This window comes from Mus caroli, unplaced genomic scaffold (assembly GCF_978045245.1).
Source record: "Mus caroli unplaced genomic scaffold, Mus_caroli_1 scaffold_7, whole genome shotgun sequence".
Lineage (NCBI taxonomy): Eukaryota > Metazoa > Chordata > Mammalia > Rodentia > Muridae > Mus > Mus caroli.
Genome location: NW_028227262.1, coordinates 20030895 through 20057617, shown reverse-complemented (window position 1 = coordinate 20057617; position 26723 = coordinate 20030895). Strand labels below are relative to the sequence as shown.

At 40.1% G+C, this 26723-nt stretch overlaps 1 protein-coding gene across 5 annotated transcripts; it reads left to right on the top strand.

The window, feature by feature from the left end:
• The first annotated feature begins 10203 nt into the window (after positions 1-10203).
• On the top strand, positions 10204-19754 carry LOC110296316 (C-type lectin domain family 2 member F-like). 5 transcript variants are annotated; one of them, XM_021164965.2, is made up of 6 exons: positions 10204-10235; positions 15710-15780; positions 16508-16637; positions 17554-17728; positions 18297-18403; positions 19393-19754. In XM_021164965.2, exons 1-6 carry the CDS (start codon positions 10204-10206, stop codon positions 19514-19516), a joined length of 639 nt encoding a protein of 212 aa, XP_021020624.1. In that variant the 3' UTR covers positions 19517-19754. The 5 variants fall into 5 exon arrangements, with proteins under 5 accessions (XP_021020624.1, XP_021020622.1, XP_021020621.1 ...); XM_021164963.2 differs by having other exon boundaries at positions 15710-15789; positions 16508-16633; positions 17550-17728; XM_021164962.2 differs by having other exon boundaries at positions 15710-15792.
• The last annotated feature ends 6969 nt before the right edge of the window (positions 19755-26723 follow it).

Here is a 26723-nt window from a genome sequence, read left to right as displayed (position 1 = left end):
TTGAAGTCATTTAAGGATAAACATTTTGGCTTAATCCATGATGTTTGAAATATAGCTGGTACCCAGAATACCTGTTATGCAATGTCTCTTTTAGCAGAGCAATTAATTACTGATGATAGTAAGGAAAACCTCATCTATATTACCTTAATTCTGAAATACAATATTTTTAAAGGCTCTTATTCGTGTTTTTAGTTATTTACCTTTTAGTATTATTTCCCATGCTTGGTTGATACATTATATACAAATGAGCACCACTGACAGTATACTAGAGAGACAGGCATAAACTGGGAGTCTCCCATTCACATAGGATTTTGTCACTTAAATACTGATATTGTAGGGTTATAGACATCAAATGAATCCACTGAGACCTGGTCTTTACTTCCATCTTAGCTCCGAACTTTGTCTCTGTAACTCCTTCCATGAGTATTTTGTTCCTCATTCTAAGAAGGAATGAAGTATCCATACTGCAGAGTGAGTTCCAGGACAGTCAGGGCTATACAGAGAAACCCTGTCTCAAAACAAACAAACAAACAAACAAACAAACAAACAAAAATTTAAATAAAAAAATCTTGCCAAATAATTCCAAGTGGGTTGTCCTGGTGCTCTTTGTATTCTGATGTTAATTTTGTTTCCTCAAGAGGGGATTTCCTGAATCTGGAGTGGATAACTTACTCAGGTGATTTCATGTGAAACTTCTCCTCATTTTAACTGGAAAAATGAAGGCTGGATAGGGCTTGTGATTAGGCAGTGGAAGGGAAAGGTGGGGCTGGAGGTTTTAGAGGGTAGAGGAAGAAGAATGGAGGAGAGGAGTGGGGAGGATGATGGAGCAGCACCACATGGCCTGGAGTAGTTGCAAGTAAGAAGAAATCTCATAGCTGAACAAGGAAGCTCATAGCTGGGGAATAGATTAATGTAGTGGTCATCTGACCAATCTAGGCATACAGTTTATGAATATTGTAACTGAGTTGTGTGTTATTTTCACAGGCTTATTGGGGTTGGAGATTTACTGCAACAGACTGGCACCCATTGTATTGCTTAGACCCATCTAACCTGAGATAAAATTCCAATTTCCTCTCCCCCGAATAAATAGCTGGGGAAGCCATCTAAGGCTGCAACAGTGTGTGGATTGAAAGCTGACTAGGTCTGAGTGGTCTACAGAGACCTGCAGAGAGGCTCCCTTCCCAAGTTCCAGGTAGACAGCTATAGCCAGGGGCAGTACCCCAGCCTGGAGCCTAGCAAGGGACAAGGAACTTTGGATGTCAGCTGCCTGTGAGGTAGTTTTCTGGCAGACACAGTGAGCTGTCTGGGCATCTATGCCTGAGGTAGCCTTTCTGTGCTTGCTTCCCAGTATCTCTTGGGTCACAGGACATGGGACAGCCAGAACTGCTCTTCCAACTGCTTGTGCTCCAGGCTACTTGAGATCAGCACACAAGTTGGCTGCTGCAACCCAAACAAAGAGAGCCTACTCAGAAGCATAGAAGCTGAGAGTATTTCTACAGTCAACCCCTTCCTACCAATAACAAGAATTGGAGAGGACTGCAATGACATATATATATATATATATATATATATATGTATATATATATATATGTATATATATATATGTATATATATATATGACATATATATATTCACACACACATATACACATATATACATATAGAAGGAGAGATATGAAGCATGGGGACAGATTTTAAGGGAAGAATTTAAAATTTCAACTAAGGAAAATACTCAGGTAGAGACAGAAGATAAAATTAGACAAAGCCAACCAAAGGTTATTAAAAATCCTTGACTTTTTGCAAAAGCTAACCACATCTGTGGAAAGGAATGTATTAGTTCCATCAATCAACAAGAGAGGCAATAATAGAGACTTATGCTTTGAAAACTGGAATGCTGAATGCCAGGAAGTTATCAGACCACTGAGGGCAGTGTCAGCATTTAAATCATATTGCAGGATACACATTTAGATCATATTGACCCAGAGTTTGCCTGCATCATAGTTATCTTTCCTTCTAGTCATTCTCCTACAGGAATTCTCATGCAGAGGAAAGAATATATTTTAGAATGGATATTTAGCACATAAACAGAGTAAGAAATTGAAAACCTACAAATGAGGTCTCTGAATTAATACTAAAAAGAAAAACGAGACGTCCACAGTCAGTTGGAATGGATCCAGGTGAATTAGTGCTACCTTCTACTAACTCAGAGATTGCTTCATCATGGGCCCAAGATGAACACTGGCCAAGAGCATGCAGTAATTTCTTGGGAAAGATTAACAGCAGATACCTTAAAAGCGAGTGACTGCAGTTCATAAAAGGAACTAATTGGATTCTTCCTTGTATAATTAAAGGAATTCCAATTTCTGGTGCCCCCTCTATTTCACACTGATACTAATAAATCAGGGAAGGCAGGATATAAATCAGAAGATGTAAGTAAGGTGGCAGACAGTCCCTAGAAGTCAGTTAAAAATTTTGAATTATATGCAATAATCATGGTGTGGTCAGATTTTCAAGAGTCTCTTAATATAGTAACTGACTCTCAATATGCAGAAAGAGTTCTTTGACACATAGAGACTGCTGAACTTATTCAGGATGATTGTTAATTGACTTCACTATTTACTAAACTGCAGTAAATGATTAGAAATAGGACTCATCCACTATATGTAACACACATAAGACCCGATACAGATCTACCAGGCCCTCTGGTGCAAGATTATAATGAAATTGACCAGCTACTGATAGGAAGTGTATTAGTGGCTTTGAGATTACATTAAAAAATACCATGTTAATAACAAAGGTTTAAAAAATGAATTCTCTATCACTTGGCAATAAGTCAAGGCAATTGTAAGGCAATGTACAACTTTCTCATTATATAAGTAAACTCACCTGTAGGAAATAATCGTAACTATACCCAAAAAATGATATTTGGCAAATGGGTGTCTACCATTGGACAGAATTTGGTAAACTGGAATATGTGCATGTAATCAGGATTTTATGGGCAACTGCCTTAGCTTCAGGAAAGTCTGACTCTGTGATTGCACATTTGTTAGAAGTTATAGCCATTATGAGAATACGCATAGAAATTAGACCTGACAAAGTCTGGCATGTGTCACTAATTAGATAAAGCAGTTTTTATTACATATTAGAATATAAAACACGTTCCAGGCTTACCACATAATCCTACCAGACAAGCGATTGTGGAGAGATTTAATTGAACTCTAAACAAGATGCTTAACAGGCAAAGGGGTGGGGGGAATAAAAAACCCAGAGATAGATTACATTGTGCTTAATTAACTTTAAAATATTTAAGTGCTAGTGAACAAAAAAACTATGGCTGCAGAAGGACATTGGGTTGTGGAAAAAAACTGCTGAACTAAACAAGCCTGTTTATTTTAAGCATATTCTGACATCAAAATGGAAAACAGGAAATGTGTTACAGTGCTGGAGGGGTTACCCCTATATTTCCACAGGAAGAGAAAAGCTGTGGGTTCCTTCCAAATGGATAAAAATCAGACATGACCCAGGTAGACCCCTGAGGAGCTTTGCTGCAGACAAGAAGGAGACTAACAAGGTCAACAAGATAGGTGATGTATATGTGGTGATGTATATATGTCTCTGTACACAGAGACAGTGCTGGAACCTGCTGAGACTTACATGTCTACATCCAGCCAATAACACTTATTGAGTACAAAATTCTCATTACCTGTTATTACATACCACCCTATAAGATGGCATGAATGGAAAATTGTATTGTAGTTTGATTTTATGTGGTTAAACTAATCTATGAAGAAAGACAGTTGTCTTCCTTTATTGATCTTTATTAACCAATCTGTGAATTGTGCATGCTCCATTTGAATGTCTTTACATAGTTATGTGTTGTTTGTGAGGTTTGTGTATTGCAGAATAAAAGAGGAGAAAGATAGCTCTGACAAGACTCACACTCTGGGATGCTGAGATTCTGGGGCTTTCTATTCCAGCTCCTTGTTTGATTCTATCTCAATTACATTGAAGCTGTTTCCTCTAAAGACTTGCTTCCAGGACATTTCCAGAACAGCTAGCTCTCCCATCCAGCCTTTCAGACTGTTATAGTCAGGATATCAACTAAGCCATGACCTTTCTCAGCACATAGAGACTAGAAGGCAAATGATGCCATCTAGCCTTCCTGAGACAAAACCAATTTTTCCTATTTCCCTTTGGGCACCCAGAAGGGAATTCTTCACCCCAATTTAGCTAAAAGAAAGCAAAAGAAGATTGTTGTCCCAGTCCTTTAGGTTGGGGTGGATGGTTCTGATTATTTTATGAATTGGAGATATGTTGTCATTTTAAGGGATAATTTGCTAATGTTGTAGCTTTTTGGACAGGGAGAAAACTAGAGAGCTTAGACTCAGGAATTTCTACCTTTCCTTTCCTCTTCTCTATCCTTCCTTCTTAGGTAAAGTAAAGAGGAGTAGAAGAGAAAAAGTGAGAGATAGTAGTATTATAGAAATTAAAGGAGTAGGCAAATAGGGATATGTAATCAAATTTAGTCTTAGACACTGAATAGCCACATCTTACATTGGTAGAAGTCTTTGTAATTGATGCAAATTAAAGTTATACATTTACATTGGTACACAATTTATAGATTGATGTAGATCTAAGGTTTTCTTTACTGTGAAGTTTTTACATTGATGCAAAGTTTGAAATTAATGTGCTTAATCTCTGACAGGCATTGTGTCTATGCAACTTATGTAGACTATAATGCTTAGATGCAGTCCTTCTAATAACTGACATTACAAACTGCCTAGGATGATTGAGTAATGCAAGTTAAAGGCCAGATAGTAAACTCATAGTTACATTTTATTCTGATTTGATTATAAGTTACTCAATTAGAAATGACTAAGAATAGTTAGGATTCAACATTTCAGCTGTACTTGACATAGATAGTCTTCAAAAGCATCAGAAGTCCACAGATTTGGCATTTAAGGCCATTTCATTATTAAAGATGATTTGACTAAAGACATGTCTGCTCCTGACAATACCCCCTTCTTCATTCAAAGAAGAAATTGAGCATCAATGGGGTTTCTCCAATTGTAGCCAGATAGCCTCTGGCAAGATTTGCCCCAATTCCTCTATAGACAAAAATACTGTCCAGGAAAAGGACACACTATGTGGAGTATTTGATGCTAACTCTGTCAAGACAGGGTAAGCAGTTCTTTATAATTCTGCTTTACAAAGATCTGTCAGATAATCCTGGCCAGAAGGCTGAAGACTGATGCTCTAACAGTTTGAGGAATGAGTGACAGTCCAGGTTAGTTAGCTGTCTCTACAAATTGGTTAAGTTTTGCAAGCTATGTTTTGTGATGTTTAATTTGTTCATGGATTCTTCTGGGGTTGAAGATAAGTTATGGTTTCATAGTAAAGTCAAGTTGTTTAGTATTGAGATAGATGATACAGATTTGAGAGGATTGTTTTCAGATGGTGATAGAAGCTAAAACCAGAACACAATCCAGGTAGAGAATTGCAAGTTCTTTAAGTTAGGATTGGTGGTAGAGTGCTTTATCTAAATTGACAAATATGATGGCCTGGGTGTTAAGTGTATCTTATACTTTATAATTTGCATGACTGGGATGATTGAGATCAATTTATACCTGAGAGAAAAAAGTCTTTAAATTGGACAAAGGGGGAGAATGTTGTGGGTTGCCCCGGTGTAGTTTGTACTCTGATGTTAATTCTGCTTTCTTAAGAGGGGCTACCTTGACAATAAGTGGATCACCTACTCAAGTGATTTCATGTGACCATTCTCCCCATTTTAACTTGTAAAATAAAGGCTAAAGCCTATGATTGGGCATTGGAAGGGAAATGTGGGGCTGGGGCTTTTAGAGAGTAGAGGAAGAAGGATGGAGGAGAGGCAGTTGGAGAAAGATGAATCAGAATCACATAGCCTGGAGAAGCCGCTGGTACAAGGAATCTCATAGCTGGGGAACAAATTAATGTAGTGCTAGATCTACCCAATCTAGCCACACACCTTATAAACATTGTAACTGAGTTGTGTGAGTTTTGCACAGGCTTATTGGGGGTAGAGATTTACTGCAACACAAAAACACATCAAAAAATCATTCAACACGAACAAGTAGGCTTTATCCCAGGGTTGCAGGGATGGTTCAATATTCCAAAATCAATCCACATAATCCACTATATAAACAAACTAAAAAAAATGATATAATCATCTGATTAGATGCTGAAAAAGTTTTTGGCAAAATATAACACCCCTTCATGTTAAAATTATTGGAAAGATCAGGAATTAAAGGCACATACGTAACATCATAAAAGGATTATACAGCAGAACAATGGACAACATCAGGTTAAATGGAAAGAAACTTGAAGCAATCTCACTTACAATCAGGGACAAGACAAGGCTGCTCACTCTCTCCGTATCTATTCAATACAGCAGTTGAAGTTTTAGCTAGAGCAATTAGACAACAAAAGGATGTCAAAGGGTTACAAATGAGAAAGGAAGAAGTCAAGGTATTACTATTTGCTGATGATATGATAGTATGCATAATTGATCACCAAAATTCTAACGGAGAGCTCCTACATCTGATAAACAACTTCAGGTAAGTGTCTGAAATAAAATTAACTCAGACAAATCAACATTCTTCCTCTACAGAATGGATAATCTGGTTGAGAAAAAAATAGGGAAATAGCATCATTCACAATAGTTACAAATAATACAAAATATCTTGGTGTAACTCTAACCAAGCAAGTGAAAGATATGTATGAGAAGAACTTCAATTGTCTGAGGAAATAAACCAAAGAATACCACAGAAGATGAAAAGATTTCTCATGCTCATGGATGAGTAGAATTTACATGGTGAAAATGTCCATCTCACCAAATTAATGTATGGATTCAATGCCATCTCCATCAAAATTCCAGTCAATTCTTCACAGACTTGCAAAGAGCAATTCTTTTTTCTTTCTTTCTTTTTTTGGTTTTTTGAGACAGGGTTTCTCTGTATAGCCCTGGCTGTCCTGGAACTCACGTTGTAAACCAGGCTGGACTCGAATTCAGAAATCTGCCTCCCTCTGCCTCCGGAGTGCTGGAATTAAAGGCGTGTGCCACCATGCCTGGCTCTGCAAAGAGCACAGAGGAATAACACACAACCTAGCATAGTGAAACAATTCTTAACAATAAAAACCTTCTGCAGGAATCACCTTCTGTGATCTCAATCTGTACTACAAAGCAATAGTGAATAAAAATAAAAACCTGCATGGCATCAGTACAGAGACAGAGAAGTGGATTAATAGAATAGAATTGAAGACCCAGAAATAAACCCACACACCTATGGTCACCTGATCATTACAAAGAAACTGAAACCATACAGTGGAAAAAAAGTAAGCATTTTCTTTTTTGTTTTTTGAGACCAGGTTTCTCTGTGTAGCTGTAGGTGTCCTGGAGCTCACTTTGTAGACCAGGCTGGACTTGAACTCAGAAATTCACCTGCCTCTGCCTCCCGTGTGCTGGGATTAAAGACTTCCACCACCATGCCGGCTAAAAGTAAGCATTTTTAACAAATGGTCATGGTCTGTATGTAGAGGAATTCAAATTGATCCAGTTTTATCTCCTTGTACAAAGCTGAAGTCTAAGCAGATCAAGGACTTCAACATAAAAATTAGGAACACTAAATCTAATAGAAGAGGAAGTGGGAAATAGCCTAGAACATTTTGGCACAGGGTAAATTTCCTGAACACAACAGAAATGGCTGAGGCTCTAAGATTAGCAATTGGCAAATGGGACCTCATGAAACTGAAAAGTTTCATGTAAGGCAAAGGACACTCTCAACAGGACAAAATGACACCCTCCAGATTGGGAAACGATCTTTATCAACCCTACATATGGTAGAGGACTAATATCTTAAATATGCAAAGAACTCAAGAAATTAGACTCCAGAAAATTAAGCAACCCAGTGAAAAAATGGGGTACAGAGCTAAACAAAGAATTATCAACTGAGGAATCTTGAATGGCTGAGAAGTACTGAAAAAAATGTTCCACATCCTCAGTTATCATGGAAATGTAAATCAAAAGAACCCTGAGATTCTACTTCATACCAATCAAAATGGTTAAGATAAAAAACTCAGGTGACTGCAGTTGCTGGTGAGGAAGTGGGAAAGAGGAACACTCCTCAATTGCTTGTGGGATTGCAAGCTGGTTCAACGATTTTGGAAATCAATCTGCCAGCTACTCAGAAAATTGGAAATAAGTATTCCTGAATAACTAGCTACACAACTCCTGGTCATATAGCCAAGAGATGCTCCATTATCCCACAAAGACACTTGCTCAACTATATTCATAATAGCCTTTTTTAATAATAATCAAAAGCTGGAAACACTGCAGATCTCCCTCAATTGAAGAATGAATGCAGAAGATGTGTTACATTTATACAATGGAATACTATTTAGTTATTAAAAACAAGGGCTACATGAATTTTGCAGCAAATGGATAGACCTAGAAAATATCCCAAGTGAGGTAATCCAGACCCAAAAAGGATATACATCCTCTCTACTCCCTGATAAGTGATTATTTGCCCAAAAGCTCAGAATACCCATGATACAAGTCACAGACCATATAAAGATTAACAAGAAGGAGGCCAAAGTGTCGATGGTTCAATCTCACTTAGAAGGGGAAACAAAATAATCATGTGAGGCAGAGACAGAAAGGGACCTGTGTGTTAGAGGGGAGAGAAAGAGAAAAAGGGGGGCGGTCAGGATCAAGTGTGGGAAGAGACAGGAGAGAAGTCCAAAGGGCTGGCAGATGGAATAGAAATATGTGGCACAGGGGGTGGGGTTGGGGAATGGAGGGAGGAGGTGAAACCACTAGAAAGTGCCAGATCCAGGGAGGCAAGGGGCTCCTAGGACCCAATGGGGATGGCATTAGCTGAAATGCGCAACAGTAGGGAGGTAGAACCTGTAGAGGACCTCCAGTAGATAGATATGGCCTCCCAGTTGAGGGATGGGGCCACTCATCCTCAAAAATTTTAACCCAGAATTGTTCCTGTCTAAAGGAAATGCAGAGTCAAAAAATGGAGCAGAGACTGAAGGAAAGGCCATCCAGAGAATGCCCCACCTTAGGATTTATTCCGTCTGCAGACATCAAATCCCTACTATATTATTGTTGTCAAAATGTGCTTGCAGACAGGAGCCTGGTATGGCTGTCCTCTTAGAGTCTCTGCTAGAACCTGACTAAGACAGATGCAGATACTCACAGTCAACTTTTGGACTGAGCCTGGAGACCACGATGGAAGAGTCAGGGGGAGGACTGAAGGAGCTGAAGACTATTGCAACCCCTTAGGAAGAACAACAGAATCAAACAACTGGATCCCCAAGAGCTCCTAGGACTAAACAGACAATCAAAAAGTATACATGGATGGGTCCATGATTCCAGCTACATTTGTAGCAGAGGATTGCTTCTTCATGTGTCAGTGGAAGGGGAGTCACGTGGTCCTGTGGAGGCTTGATGCCTCAGAGAAGGAGGATGCTAAAGGGGCAAGGAAGGAGTGGGTATGTGGGTGGGAGAGAACCCTCTTATAGGCAAAGTGGAGGTGGAATGAGGTGAGAGGTTCATGGAGGGGAGATCAAGAAGGGGAACAACATTTGAAATGTAAATAAATAAAGTAATTAATAATAAAAAAAGATAATTTTGACAACAGTAAAATTTTGGTGAGGCAAAAAGAAAGGAGTCAGACAAAGTAGAAAAAGGTTGAGTATGGCTAGTGATCTTCTGAAATGAATAGAGTTGTATTTGAGATGCCCCCACCCCTGCCCCCCACCCCCGTTCATATAGAACCGGTGTCCAAAGGCACAGCTGAATTGTAGACTTCACACTTCTCATGTACAAGTTTGATCTGAATTCGATCCATAGCACCACACACAATAAAAGTACCTTCCACAAAAAAAAAAAGCATTTTTGTACCGGTGAAATATAAAAATTTTCTCAGCTCTGTTTATTTCCTTTACAGGCTAGCATGCATTCCTGTCTTCTTGGATCCATTCCCAGTTTTTTAGTTCTGGAAGAGGGTGTGGTCTGACCTAGGTAGGTACCCAATCACTGGCAGCTTATCAAGTCATCTGATTTGAAAATCTGACCACAAGCTCACACGCTGTCCAAAAACTTTGTTCATTCATCAGAGGCTCATTGCTTCAGCAAGAAGACAGCTGTGCAGAACCTCCCATGCCAGATTGCTTGGAAACGGGAGAAAAACCGTAAGTATTTAATGAAATGCTAACTAAACTAAAGTGGGGGAGGCTTCCTCAGGGGAGATGGATCTTGCTCCTGTTAGCCTGCCACAGTGGGTCTCTATACATAGGCTGAGGCTGGGGTGGGGTGGAGGGTGGGAGCTCTGCTGTGGTAGGAAATTACGGATGCCACTCTGCTTTCTGGTATGTTCTGTGTTACTTAAATGTGTTGGGGGAAAGTGCAACCAACAGAGAACTTGTTAGTACCTCTTTCCAGGGTATCTTGAGTTTGCACTCCACTAACTTACAGAAAGTGCTATAAACAAATGGCTCCCAACAAGCCAAGAGGCTGGGATTTACTGTGCTCAATCGCTGTAAGTAAACTGTAGCAGCAGTGGGTGTTGTTGGTGTCATGTTTGAACAAGGCCCCGTGCCATCACCCCCACCCCCAGCAGTTTTAGAGATACCCTCAGATACTCCTTTGGGGAAATGTCTGTGTGTCTCCCATTGACTTGAGGGCCTGCACTCATACTTGATCCTGAGATCCCTGCTACTCTAGAAGGACATGGTCCTTTTGAGTTTGTACATCAAAGCAGGTACCCAGATTCCTGGAGGGTTGACCAGAGGACCTTGAGCTTGCTCTGGCACACCCGGCCACCCAGCCCACACCTAATGTGCCCCTCCTCCACACCTCCCTACAACCTTCCTTTCAGGCTCCCATAGCACATGGTGCATTCGCCCTTCCCCAAACCTCCAAGCTCTAGGAATTTCTCTCTCTTCCTGAGGACACTGGTATCAGGTAAGACTCTTTCTGGCCTTAAATGACTCTTGTGGCATCAGGGAACGATCAGGTTTTTTCCAGTAGGGTGGGGGTGGGAGATTTATCCCATCCACAAATCCATCTACAGTTTTAGTTCACTGGGTGCTGGGAATGAACGAAGTCCTCTCTCTGCAAGAGCAGCAAGTTCCCTTCCCTGTTGAGCCAAGAATTTACCCCCACTTTAATACTTTTGTTTAGGAATAAATATCAAATTTCTTGAAAAGCAGAGTTCACAATTGTTGTTAGATCAAGGGCCTAGTGGCAGCCTGAGGATACCAGGCAAGCTCCTTCAGAGTGGACAGCCTAGCTGCTATGATGATTGGGAACACTGTTCTGGGAGGTGGGGGTCAGGCCCAGGAAGAGGGAGATCTAACCATGCCTCCCTTCAAACCTAGGGCCCTACTCCATGCCATCCTGTGCACACCTAAAGTACACTCCTCCACAGCTAATCTGGACCCTTAAACAGACCCTTAAACAGAGTGTAGAATGGGGTCTCCTTGAGGTGTGATCTGCTTGCAGCCTCTGACTGTGAGGTTCCACCAGGTTCCACCAAGTCCCATACTCCTCACAGTAAGCCAGAACACCTGTTGTGTTGGGAAAACTTAGAAAAGTAAAGATTTCCTTTGTTCTTCAGCCTTTCTATGGGTTAAAAATGGCAGCCAGGTCCTCACAGCAGTGGCCAAGGTCCATAAAGGAACTGAATTTGGTGAAAGTTACTGTATCTGCTGTCTGCACACTGGGCTCTCTAGAAGCCACCGCAGCTTCTCTAACGTTTTCACCTCCTCTGACTGATACCCAAAGAGAAAGGTCATGAGTAATACTACTGTTTCTCAGATAAGCCACATGATTCTGAGGGCTAGTAGTCTAGATGAACACCAGAGGGCCTTAGAGTCCATGACTGAGCAATAAGACGGTGAGGTTCTAAAATGGCGATGTTTTTTCATCAACTTCCGGAACTGAGACCAAATCTTGGCTACTTAAAACAAGTCTGTGCAGCCTTTTCTCCTCTCATTGGTGCCCCCTGCCAGTGAGCAAATCCAAACAGTTCAAGGCCAGAGCAGGATGTGGTTTTTGATTGACACAGTAAGATGAAGGAACATGTTCTTTGTTTCATTATGGTGAATATATTCAAAATCCCTTGGGCTAGCTTTATAAATGCGGTACATTATTGTAAGCAGTAGTCATCCTACTGTGCCTTTGAACACCAAATTTGATACCACTTTAAATAAATTATTGTCTGTTCTGTCTCTACTCCCCCCAGCCCCTGGTAAGAGATATTTTTAATTGCTTGTGTGTTTACAATAGTCAGCACATGGAACACACTAATAGGTTTCTGCTGACTTAATGAGCCAATTCAAGCTGAATTAAAAATAGAAAAGGGCTCTTATTTCAGAACAGTTCCAGGGCAAGGTCACCAGTCTCAGGGCACAAGACAGAAGTCCTGCCCAGGCTATGGCAGGGAAGGCTTTTATAGATTGTCGGTGAAGGAAAATGACCTGTCAGCCACAAGCTGGGCTTGAGCCCTAGCGTGGTCACCTAGGCTGGGGAGAAGGTTGCTACAGCTACCATGAATGTGGAACTGGGCTTTTGGTGCCAGGCCTGGGGTGGTGGGAGGTGCGTGGTGTGGGCCAAGTCGGAGGCTCCAACCAAACAGACATCAGCATCTAACTCTCAGTGGATGAGTGTGGAAAAACTGTGATACATACTCCCATATATACTGGAATACTATGCACTAGTAAGATAGGATGTCTTTTGTGACAACATGGCTGGACCTGGGTGACATGATGAGACAAATTAGTCAGCCACTGAAAGGCCAACATTGTTCATCAGTTGTAGAGAGGTTTGTTAGCTAAAGGCAGACAGGAGTTTACACTATTTTCTTGGATTTGGAAAGATTTTTGAAATCACAGTGCAGAACTAGAAATCACAATGAAACCAAACCACTCCTTTACAATATGAAGGGGTTTAGAAATCTCCCAAGACTTACTTTCTATAGGGAGTGTGAGGAGGGCTGAGGAGTGCTCATTAGCAGCACATGGCTGAGAGTTGCTGGGGCTGGAAATGAGCACAGTAGAATTTATCATGCTATCTTTTTATATCCTGTAGAACTAGAAAGAATGAAGGCTGGGAGTTCTATGTGGATCCAAACTCCAAAAGCTCAGTGCTTAAAGCCTTCTTTCTAATCCTAAGGATCCTTTTCCTGCTTGTTAATGTAATAGAAGCTTCCTGGTATTTTACGTGTGTGAAAATGAGTGAAATGCAAGGGTTAAAGTCAGTGAAAACTCTGTAAAAACTATAATTAGCACTCAATAAAATTAATTCATTTGGTATACATTTCTGTGAATTTTGAAAACATAATCAGGTGTTCTTCATCAAGTTATCTAGGGGCTGGAGACTTGGCTCAAACACTGAGAGAATTTATTGCTCTTGCTGACGACTGAGGTTTCACTCCCAGCACCCATATGGTGGCTCAACACCCACCCCTAATTCCAATTCCAGGGATCCAATATATTTTCTATATTCTTCTAACACTAATCATGCATGTAGTACACTTACATACATACATACATTACATACATACATTCTTACATACAGCTGACAAAAAGCACTCTTACATGTAAAATAAATAAGACTAAAACAGTCATTTTAAAAGTATATAAAGAACCCCTACCCTACCTGTTTCCCCATTGTCTGCTGCAGACACTCTCACCACTCCTCTGCCACAGCAGTGAGCACTTACCTTTTCAGATGCCATAAAATTGGTCCATGAAGAAGAGAAGTCCCACAAGAGTTCTTTCAGCTTGTCACAGCAATGCCTTCTGCTCATTACTCACAGTGCAGTGCCAATCAGTAGTGTCAGAAACATGCACTGCTGGTGAGATGCTGAGAGATCATACCCACAGCTTTGCCTACACAGAATCATGCTCTGAGTTCAGAAATTTGCATGAATCTCACCAGCAAATACTATACAAAGAGGTTGTGAAAAACTGTCAGGAAACTTCTAGAGAAGTGAGAGGAAGAAGTGAATAGTGGCAGTTGGGGGTTTCTTCTCAAAGGAAACTGGGACTTCCTGTAGCTCTCTGACCTCCTTTGCATAAGCTTACTTTCAGGCTTAGTTTAGGGACACTTTGGGGAAGAAGCCCTTGGGATATTTGACCTGTTAAAGTGGCATGAGATAGGGCAAGCACAGGCATGTGTTCCAAGTTGTTTCTTGTGTTGAGAGGTTTACCTTGTCATCAGCTTGGGGATACTTCAATGGTCACAAATATGTCATTTTCACAGTGATCCTTAAAGCTGCTGCAAATATTCACATAAAGATGTCTTGCAACGTGAATTCCTTTCCAGCATGGGACTATTTGGGTAGGATGGGAGCATATCACATTTTACACTTACAAACAGCTTTGTAGTAGCTGTACAATTTAGCCTTAAGAAATTGTTAGTTCTTCCTCAACATGGACATCTACATCAATGTATAACCATCCTGTTTTGCAGACAGTGAGTTTGCTCTTAAATCTAAGTTAGTTTTGCCCAAGACAAGTTCACAAACATTTCCTTACTTTTCTAAAAATCAAATGACTTTATGATATTAAGTTTTGTGCTTGGATCTCTATGTCTACAAATGGACTGTAGTAATTTATGCCTAATTATTTATTTATTTATTTTTAGCAGACAGATAGAAGGTTGTTTCAGTAGCACACACTGGAGTGATGCCACCCTTTTTCTGTCTAAAGACTGTTCATCTCTGTTAAGTGTCTGTTGACCACCCACGTGTGTTTGACGTCATTGTGGAGTCCTGTTTTCTGCTGTGTTGTTTCAGTGTGGACTCTGATGCTAGCACCAGGCTTTCCTTCCTGTTCCCATGAGAATATGAGATATCAGGTCAGGCCTTATGATCTTTCTGATTTTGACCTCTTCATTCTCAGAATAATTTTTGACTATTAATTTTTGACTCTTTTTAATTTTCATATTACTTCTCATACAACTTGGTGCTATGATTTTTTTCTGAAGGCAACCTCTCCTCTGGAACATGTTGCACATATATGTGTGTTCAGGAATTGTTGGCATGAGCAATATGGAGTATTCTAGCTCATTATGTGTTTAGTGCTGCCTTGATTTCATTCTTTATTTCAAAAATGTCACATGTATGAGTGCTTGGCCTGCATAGATATCTATGGATCGTGTGCATTCCTAGTGCCCACCAAGGTCAGGAAAGTTCTCAGAGTTCTTGAATATGGATTTACAGAGGCTTGTGAGCTTATTGGTGCTAGATTTAACCCAGGTCCTCTGAAAGATCAACAAGTGCTCTAAACCACTGAGCCAACTTTCCTATCTTTATTTCTTTATATATTTACATGTAGTTTTTGTTATTCTGACTATGAACATCATATTTTTAGATTTGTAATTTTATGGTTTTTTGGCATTACTGTCTAAGATATTAATTTCCACTTGACAGGACAATACAACTGATTTTACCATGCTGTTGCCCTGTCCTGCAGCTTTATAAAAAACATTATTATTATTTTTTTTTACTTCCAACAGTCCTTTGTAGATTTGTTTGGACTTTTATGTAGATAGAACCCTGTCATCTGTGAAAAGAAACACTTTCACCTGTTTCTGAGAAGTATAAACCTCCTTTTGTTCTTAAGAAATTCATTTTATGTATGTTGCTGTTTGCCTGCAGGTTTGTTCATGACATGAATGCCCAGGGCATACAGAAGCCAGAAGAGGGCAATGGACCCCCTGGAACTGGAGGTGTGCAATGTTATAAGCTACCTTCAATTCAAGTCCTCTGGAAGAGCTGAAAGAGATCTTAACAGCTGAGCCATTCTCCAGACACCTGACCCTATTTCTTTGTCCTGGCGAGCACTCCTGGGAAAAGTCTACCCAGAGTAATGCGCAGATATCTGACTCTTGCTCCTGATTGCTGGGAACACATTCATAATGGCACCATTGAGAGTGCAGCTGACTGAAGTTGGACTTAACTGTTTTGTTTTTAATGGATGAATTTCATAGGGTTGAGGAAGTTCCTTTCGCTTCCATTTTCACATAATTAATTTTGCTGTTTATTGAGATATTTCTAATTTTTCCTCTTTTCCTATTTTGTTACTACGTCTAATTACATCAATGTTTTTTTTACTAGTGTTTCCATATCTCCTTCTAGCCAGGGCGCTTTTTATGGAGCCAAATCCAGAGTTTTGTTGTTTGCATTTCACTGGGATCCCCACTCCCTCCATTTTTGCTCTTCCATTATTCACCCTGAGTTCAGTGACCAGAAGGCTCCCTGGCAGAAGTTCTGTTTCCATCCTCTCTAGACTTCTTTCTACCATGGACATTATTTGTGGACAAGGGCCTTCTCTAAATGGGTTGGCAGAAGCCTTTCAGGAACTGATAGGCAATTGTAAAGCAGACTTTGTGGTGAATTTATTTTATTTTCCTTAAGAAATTCTTAAAATTGTCACTCTTATATTCATATTTTCAGGTAAAATTCTCCAAGGAAAAAGTCTCATAAGTATCTCCTGTGAGTCTCGTGCTAAGCTTTATGCCTGCTATGGAGTGATCATTGTCCTCAGTGTAGCTATAGTTGCTCTTTCTGTTGCTTTGTCAGGTAAGTGACTTATTCTCCAAATTATGTGACACTCTGTTCACATTCACATGGTCAGTTATACTTACTGACCACTGTGACCCAGGCATTGTAGGAAGGGCTCTGGAGAAATCACACTGGAAATTCCTGTTCTCTGGGAACTTAGGGTTCAATGGAAGGCGCAGTGAAGGAACACACAGTCTGTGGTGTACACAGGAGTCTTGGCTTGGCATCTGTGAGAAGACATTCAGTATGCTTTCAACTGAGATGTCAGGGACATAAATCTCCTTGGGGAACTGTTCAAGGCAGAGAATAAAGAGAGGAAATTTCAAAGTAGGAACCTCAAAGGTGAGGACAGGGAAGAGTAATATGGCCAGGAAGATATGTGCCTCCCACCATGACCTAGTTTAGTTACCAGGCTTAACTGAATTTTCAAAGTATTAAATGGAAAGTTTCTGAAGTAAGGAATTTATAGGATTTTATTACCACAATATTCAGAATAGTTCAATAAAATCTTGCACTGTCCTCTTAAGTATGTAAATCATTTTTTAGTGCAATGTGTCCACACTGTATACACTGCCTACCCAAAAATTCTCACTGCTATCTCAATTATCAGGTTGGGTGTCAGTAGGTGTCCCTACAGAGTGCTTGCTGCAGTAGCAATCCCTACTCTAGTAAATAGTCATCCAGAGCTCAGAATGTGATGCTGTTATAGAAGTGCACTTCCTGGGAGCCCTACTGACAGTGAGCACCTGAGAGAATGGGACACAGGCCCATGGTCGGAGGCCTTTAGATAAAGGCCCATCATGCTCAGGATAGGATTCCTACAGATCAGTTAGGAAAGCTACCATCAGATTCACACCTCACAGCTGAGATCAGGAGGGTGTGCCAAAGAGAGATGACCTGCTTGTCATGATTCATTGTATTCTCTACATTTTAGCAAGAAAGACAGAACAGATCACAATCAAAAATACCTATGCTACTTGCCCGCAAAACTGGATTGGATTTGGAAATAAATGTTTTTATTTTTCTGAATACAAAAGTAACTGGACATTTGCCCAGGCCTTTTGCATGGCACAAGAGGCCCAACTAGCTCGGTTTGACAATGAGGAAGAACTGGTAAGCAATGGGCAGGGATTGGTTTGTCTGTCTGTTCTGTTGAATATTATATTGTCTTGAGATAGAGAGTTACAGATGAGGCCTGAGGAAGGATCCCATCCCAAGCACATGGAGACATAGGGAATGTGAGTGTGTGCCATTTGCTGATGCTTGACTTCTGGCTGGTGCCCTGAATGTCTGTTCAAGAAACATTCTCTCATGAAGTTCTCATTGTCAGCTGGAAGGTCAGATATGCCATTTTATTGGGACACCTGGCAGTCATGAGCGTTTTCCTGTAAGATAGCACATGTTGCATATAGCAGGTGGCAGCTGTTAATAACTGCAATGGGAAGTTAACTGAGAACTAACCTGGCCACAGAGAAATATGTTGTTACATTTGATACTTTAGTTCAGGTGACACATTTAGAATTACAGATGTCAAGTCCACTGAGAACTGGGTACTAATACAGATCCAAGTTATGTGACCCTCAGTTACACCCTCCTGGTATCTCTAGAGGGAACTGTGGAGTAGAGAGATGCAAGGGTCTTCTGAAACAGTGACACAAGTGTTCACTTTCTGTGTTGACAGAATTTTCTGAAGAGATACATGAATTCTTCTAGCCACTTGATTGGACTACACAGAGACTCGTCAGAGCACTCTTGGAGGTGGACAGACAACACTGAGTATAACAGCACGTATGTTTTCAGAATGTTTTCCTTCTAATATTTTCATGTGTTTGATGTGTGTGAGTTGTGGATATAAGGGTTGAAAGTCAGTGTCACATGAATCCAACTGTACTGGGAAGGAAGAGAAATGAACTCTTGGGCTGAGGTGTGCCCTGGGCATAGGTTGTGTGCCTCATGAAACAGCCAATCCCTAACAAACTCCACATCCAGACAAATTTAAATCAATTGGATATTCTCCCATCTACTAGCCATCATCTTCAAAGCATTTAAATAGTGTTATTTCCCTCCAAATATTTAGCATGATGTTGGCATCTGGGGTAGATGTTGCCTGCTATCACCACTTGAAAATCTTTCCTTGGTGATAACTTCCCTTGCATGATGTAGTCAGAACTGCCGATGGCCAAGGGCTCTAAAACCATAGCATGCCACTGCAGAACTGCAAGCCTGAGAATTATCAGTCTTCTGTTTACATGGTTGCACCTGGTCACAGAAACAGAGACTCCAGGGACATTGAGAGTGCCTCCTAAGGTCTTGTCATCAAAGATTACCGTGGACAGCTCTTGAATGTAAGCACAGTCATTTTGAACAGACTCATTTCACTGGAAGGGTAAAACATTTCATGCCCATAGTTAACGACCTTCCAGCAATTTACTAAGTGGTGCATTTTCTCCCACTTTTATACATGTATAAAAATACTTCAAGAGACCATTGAAAATCACCCTTGTGAGGCCACCCATGGCTGCAGTTCCTTTGAACATGGCAGAAAGCATTGCACATATATTACAGGGTTCACCATGGATAAGTGACAGAGTTGTGTGGTGGCAAATCAATCCCTGAGGATATAAAAGTCCCTAGGTGCAAAACTAGTGCATGGGATTCCAGTGGACTCTGCTTATGATCCATATCATAAATAAGTGCTGAAGATGAGTGAGATATGATTGTAGGAGTGAGTGCAATGGCAGACTCTGCAGAAATATTTCTTTTTATTTTTGCTTTAGGTTTTTGATTCAAGGAGATGGAGAATGTGGCTTCCTGAGTGACAATGGGATCAGCAGTAGCAGGGACTACATAACTAGGAAGTGGATTTGTAGCAAGTTCAGCAACTACACCTTACAGTGCTAGTAGTTTTGTATCCTGGGTAGAGAGTATGTCTAGCCCTGAGTGTTTCAGCCTTCTTATACTGCAGTACTGTGGGAAGCAAAGCCACAAGCTAACAGAAACAATTTTGTTGAAATATATTTAAGACGTTAGTTTTCACCAAAAATCTTATTATTATTTTATTACTATAGTCAGTAGAATCTTTATCTCTTAGTGATGAGCCTCAAGTGCACCTCTTCTTATCATTTTATGCTTTAGCAAGCCAGGAAATCTGCCAGCAGGCCCTGATCTGTCTTGACTCTGCCTGACAGATAGACTTTCTCTTTTTTTTCTCTGCTTCAGAGAAGTGGCAAATGGCTCCTGAAATCTCCACCTTTCTTATCCTATACAAGTTAAAGAAGTCTTAGCTATTGGAGCAAAAAGACTGTGCCTATCTTAGGTGTTCCTTTAAGAAATGTGGATCTTACCCATCATTGGTATGTGAATCTTTGTATTTCTGTCCTGTCTTAGATTGATATACCTTTGAGAGAATCTTATCTGTCTTTGATTACCAGTCTCTGTAATGGGATGTGTAACCTCTTAGGTTACTGTTTTGTGCCGTACATGATGAAGATCTGTATAGATGTTTAAATGTGTACACTGGGCAAACTTATCCTTATGGGGTAATAAGTGTAATCTTATAAGTATTCAAGGCAAGTACTGAAATGACTAAATGCATCAACGAAGACTAGGAAGGCAATCTCTTTCTTACTTATGTTACCCATTTAGAGGCAGCTTTTGCAGCATGGAATTATAGGGGTTTAGCATCTCTTAAATCATTAAGTTTATTTAAAGCATTTTGAATTTTATCTAGCTTTTGTAAGCCTTTATCTGTATATTAGGGTTCTGAAACATAAACTGGAAGCATAACAAATGAAGGTTGATGAAGTTCCATAACAGAAATTTCTTGTACAATGTATCTTGTACAAGATATATAATTAGTCAGATTATAGTCATAGTGAGTTATATTGAATCTGAACTCATAGTTATTAACAGAAGGTTACATTAAACAAATCTCTAGACATAGAAACATTTATTTGTCCAATCATCAACACATGAGGCAAGGATACACAAGCTGTTACAAAGCCTGACAAGAGACATGGGGTTGGTTTTAGAGTGTACCCAGGGTCGCCCGGGTCCCACACATCATTTTATACTGTGGAGTGGGAAAATGGATGTTGGATTTCTCTTTTGTATCTGTTTCCTGTTGACATTAGGATGCTGCAAAATGTTCCAGGAGGGCTTAACTGCTAGTCACAGGCTGGGAAATGGAGCATTTATCAAAAGCATCGATTTACCCAATCCAGGTGAAAGACAGGGAGCAATCACATTGGCTGAACTAGTTAATATCAGCCTCCAGTAAGTCCAGAGTTGAGCAGCTCCACAGAGTGATTCCGGATGGAGTCTGTCAGCCAGTGGGGAAATCTGTTGAGACAAATGTAGACTAGGAATAGAAATTAAAATTGTCTAGCAATTGTGGAAGGTAAGAAATCTGAAGACCAAGGGAAAATTCTATTTTTAAGAACAGGCAGGTGTACTTATCTGGAATCAGTTAGATTTATGACAGGTGGGTTTAAGTCTTAGTACTCTTGATTCTTTGAAGCTGATGTGAACTTTAGTTTATATAAGGATATATTAGTATTTACATTGTATTGAAATCTATGTTTTAGTAAAAGTAGTTAACAGGTGTCTGTTATAAAAGCTACATAGGTATATATCTGTAGATATGTAGATTGGACAGAAATGTTTTCAGTATGATGAGAAGTATCTTTTAAGTTTATATTCAGAAAACAACTAAAGGGAAATTAAAATTTTGAGCTTGTGACTGAATTGTAAACTGTCAATGTTTCATGAACTTATCAGAACTTCATTGATCAATGCTAAAAATTTGAACTTTGAAATAACAAAAGATGTGGGGGGAATATAAAACACCTCCCATTTCTTCCTTTTTAAAAAAAGTAATTTCTTACATTGTTGTAGTTTGTCAAAAGACCCTCACTCACAAAGACCACAGAGAGCGCTATTGTTGTAAAATGCATGAGGATTTTATTTAACATGTTGGGGAACCCCCTCTCAGCACATAGGCCAGAGGAGAGACCCAGAACAAAGAAAGAACACACTTTTTATACTTTTTAAGGGCTGGATATAGGCACCAGGGTAGTTTGACTTATTTTAATTGGTGTAGCCAATAACCTTTTTAGACATTGGTTGGTTTGTATAGGGTGAATCTCATTTTGTCTGTCCTTGAGGTTTTTAGTGTGAGGCAGGGCAGGGGAATTGTTAATCTTGTTCTGGAAGCTTAGTAATTTTGACTGTTAAAATTATGTTTTTATATTTATTTAGTCAGCTAGCTTTTTTATTTGGCTCTGTACTTGGCCTGCTAGTACAGTTTCAAAAGTCCTTTTGAAGGGGGAAGGTACTGGGTAGTCTTGAATTTATTTTGGATATTATAACATCTCTATAACTTGCATTTATATACCTTAAAACATCTTCTTAGTGCCTTCAACATTTATTCCTTGTATTTACCAGCTTCTGTTACGGAAGAAATTGGAACTTGAATTAATGTAACTCTGTTTTGACATCAGTAAAAGCTCTGATGATTTCTCTCAAAAGAATAGGTGCTAAACATGTCATCAATAGAATCATATAGCCAAGTCCTGCTAAGCCCAGTGTGAGGTTTGAATCCTCAAACCTGAGATTAAGAGTTTCATGCTCTACTGACTGAGTTAGCTAAGTTCTTTTAGCATCCTGTGAAAAACACAAACATGTTTTCTTCCTCATATTAATACAAGATCAGTACCATGTCATATGCCAAGAGGTTGATCCTTTCCTTTCACCTGGGCATAAGTATGCCTACTTGTAGGATGCCATAAATACTTAGCAGCAGAGAATCCCTTGACATCCAATATTAAAAAATTCAAAATAACAGTGAAGGAGTATACAACTACCTCTTTTTATTTCAAGTAACTGATTTCATGGGATTGTTTCATTCTCCTTGAGGACATGTGAAATTATGTATTTTATATAGATTATAGCTCACATTTTATAGATTTATACTTAATTTATATTCTAAGACATTTAACTTACATTTAATGTATATAATTTTAAGTATACAGTAACATTTAATAGAAATAATTTTATTTGCTGTATGTAATAGATACACTAGTGTATATAAATAATATTTATTGTATATAATTTATATTAAATGTATATAATCTATATTTATCTTGTATAATTTATATTTAGTATATAATTTAGTTTTAATATGGATATTTATATATGTGTAAATATGTATATAGTTATTAAGATGGGATATCTTCTGAAGACATTTAAATAAAGTATACATTTTATAAACATGTTTTAATGTACATAATTTCTCACTTGTATGATATATGTTGGTTTATATAACTTATATTTGGGATTACCTACAAGAAAACCAGGGATCCTAACTGCTTGCTCATGCCAGAGCTGTCTGCAGTGCTGTCTGCTGCTGAGCTCCTGAGCAGGAGTTCTGAGTTGCTTATCCACCTTCAACAGGCTGCTGCTGCCTGACTCTCCACTCCCCTGGGGGGTCAGTGGATGCTCTGACTGTGAGTGCATATCAGCAGTGTGACTACCCCTGGCCTGCTACTAGCTGCCACCAAGCATACCTCTGCATCAGGCTCCCAGGTTGCTAAATGTATTGTACCTTCCTCGGGAAACCAAGGAGAAACTGTTATGCCCAATTCTCGGGAACCCGAGAAGAACTCCAAGAATTGCAAGTATGATGTAATATAGTACCAACCAAGGGACAGAAGCAGCTGACCCCTGTGGTTGTATTAGGCTTCATTCAAAATGCTATGCTCACACACAAGAGCTATCTCTGGGTTTTTGTATGAGGAGACGTTAAAGAGGTTCCCAATGCCACTGGTGTTTCTGCTTCTTTGAACAGGCACAGCAGTGCAAATAGAGAACCAACAAGTCTTACCCATTGAGTTCTGAACTGGCTTCCTGGGCTTTAGAGCCTCCACTCCCCACCTATAGTCCTGACACCATCAAAGAAAAGTCTTCAGTTGGTGATGGAGCAGGCAGCATCTCTCCCAGATGCCATCATTGTGCAATAGATTTTTGAGTGAAATTATAGATGGGGCATATCCAAAAAACTTAAGGCTGTGATGTTTCCTGGGGATTGGCTCTGCATTAAGCACCGACTCTATGCCTGAGCCACATCTACACGTACAAGGTTTGTTTTGCTTCCTTTCTGGTGTGGTTGGCTTCATGCAATGCAGCCAACCATCTGTTATAGACATTACTACATTTCTCTTCACAACAAACTGTCACAATAGAAGAAGTGGTCTGAAAAACCATACAAGTGATTATACTCAGTGTTGTCTCTCTGCATCCAAGGTTGCTCTGATGATTCTCTGTGCAAGCTGTTCTAGTAGTCAGAAGCCCCCTTGCCTCTTTTTAGGAAATTTTGTCATAAAACACAGTAATCAAATACATGTGTCTCTCAGTTTCAGATGACCCTTGAGTCTCTGCCCTACAGCCTTACCTCAGATGGCAGCAGGTTGTAACTGAGGGTCATCGCTTTGGAGCCTCAGCTTTCAATGGATACATTTTATACCCATAATCTAAAATACATTGATGACCACCCATCCCACTGAGGCTTAGAACGTCCTTGATTAACAATGTCCTTGCTGTTTTTAGAAGATGGCACATTCAGTATGCAGCATGTGAATGCTTACAGAAAAACTTATATGAGCACAAGGTATCTCAGGAGATTGTATGACTGGCCTGGTAGGTCTTACTGCATAAAAGCATGTTTTCAAAGTCTCGGGCTTGAGCCAGAAACAATAACATCAGCAAATGGTACAAACTACTGTTCTCTGCACACTGTAGCCCATGCTGTTCCTTTATGGAATCTTCCTGCTGGAACCTAAGTATCCAGAGAACAGGAATTTCCAGTGTGTTTTTTCTGGAATCCTTCCCACAATGCCTGAGTTACAGTGGTCAGGAAGTAGAACTGACAATGGGAATGTAGACAGAATGCCACAGAATTTGGAGAGTAAGTCACTTACCTGACAAAGCAACAGAAAGTAACTACAGCTACAGTGAGGACCATGATCACTACAGAGCAGAGATGAAACTTAACAGGAGACTCAGGGGAGACTATTCTGAGACATTTTCCTTGGATCATTTTACCAGAATAAAATAAATTTTTGAACATCAATCTCAAGAACCTTTTAGAGAACAACATAAAAATTTCCAGCAGAGTAAATAAAATTTATTTTTTTGTTGTGTCAGCAAAGAAATCTTTGCCTCATACAAGTTCTCAAAGATGTTTTCTTTTCTTCAAATAGATTTAAAGTTCCAGCCTTCATGTTTGTGATGCATTTTGCATCAAGTAGTGAAGTAGTGTACACAGATACGGTGTGAAATTAGGACAGAAGGAGAGAGTATGGGAGAGGCAACTGGAATCCCTTCAGGGTGGAGGGCATCTCTGGGATGAACTAGAACCCTAGGGCAAAAGAAACTCCCAGGAATCTATGCTGCTGACCCCAGCTAAGACTCCCTCAATGGTGGATATGAAACATGAACTGGCCCTCAGCTGTAACCAGGCAAGACTTTCAAATGAAGGGACTGGGACACCCACCCAGCCCCCAAACCTTCTACCTACAATTTGTCCTTACTACAAGTTGAACAGGGGTAAAGATGGAGCAGATACTGAGGCAATGGCCAATCAATAACTGGTTCAGCTTGAAACCCTGTCCATGACGGGAGTCTAGCCCTGACATGTTGAGAATGTTTTACTATACTTATAGACAGGTACCTAGCATATCACATTATCAGAGAGGTTTTATCCAGCAACTGATAAAAACCTATGCAGAGATCTATAGCCAAACACTAAGGGAAGCTTGGGAAATCCTGTAAAAGAAGGGAAGGAAGACTTGTAGGAGCCAGAGGGGTAAAGGACAACACAAGAAACCCCACAGAATCAATTAACCTGGACCCAACAGGGCTCACAGAAATACGAACCAGAGAGCATACATAGGACAGAGTCGGCCCTCTATAGCAGTTATGTAGCTTGGTCTTCCTGTGCAACTCCTAACAGCAGGAGCAGGGGCTGTCTCCGATTCTGTTGCCTGTCTTTGGAACCCTTTCTGCTAACTGAGCTTCCTCTCTAGCCTCAAAAGAAGATGAGTCTAGTCTTATTGGAAGCCAAGGTGGGTTGATAGCCATGAGAGGCCATCCCTTTTCTGAAAAGAAAGGGAAGAAGAGTTGGTGGGGGGAGAAGGGAGGTTGTTGGGGTAGGGAGGGCTGGGAGAAGAGGAGGGAGGGGAAACTGTGGTCAGAACATAAAATAAATAAATACATTAAAAAAAAAAGTATCTCTTCTAAACCTCTGGCCTTTAAAACTGCAATAGAGATTTGTGTTGCTGTTGTTTAAGCTTCTTTGAATATTTTAAGATTTATTTTACTTTCATGTTATGAATGTTTGCCTGCCTGCATGCATGTGCATCATGTGCATACCTGGTGCCTACAGTGGTCATAATAGGGCATTGGGTCCCCTGGAACTTACGGATGGTTGCTAGCAACTGTAAGGTGTTGGGAACCACACCTTGGTCCTCTGCAAGAACAACCGGACCTCTTAGATGCTGAGTCACCTCTCCACCCCTCAGTAGGATTTTGTTTTTAAGAATAGCACTAGTATACAACTTTTTTTTTTCTGCTGTGATTTCCTTTTGAAGACAGTCTCTGTATGTAGTCCTGGCTGGCCTGGAACTCCCTATGCAGACTAGGCTCGCCTCTAACTCACAGAGATCTTCCTGCTCCTGCCGCTCAGGAGCTGAGGGCTTATAATATGGCTTTGCCTATCACCCAAATGTTAGCAATAACTGCATCTAAACAACACTGATGAAAGGGAACACTGTGACCATGAAGCAACTGGGTGCCAGGTCTCTCCAGTGCTGTCCTTCATGACAGACATGCTCTTTTTCACTAGCCAGGAAAATAGCAAAATTAAATTTTCATTTCCTTTAAGAAGTAGTGAATTCCATTGACTGTGAGAAGATGCTTTGAACAGCTGTCACCTATGGGTGGCAGCAGTGTCACTCAGAGGTTATGGTCTAGTGAAGACTATGGCTGCTTTTTCATTTTCATCTCCATGTTGCAATAGTGGAAGAACACAAGTGGCACATTTGCTAGCTCT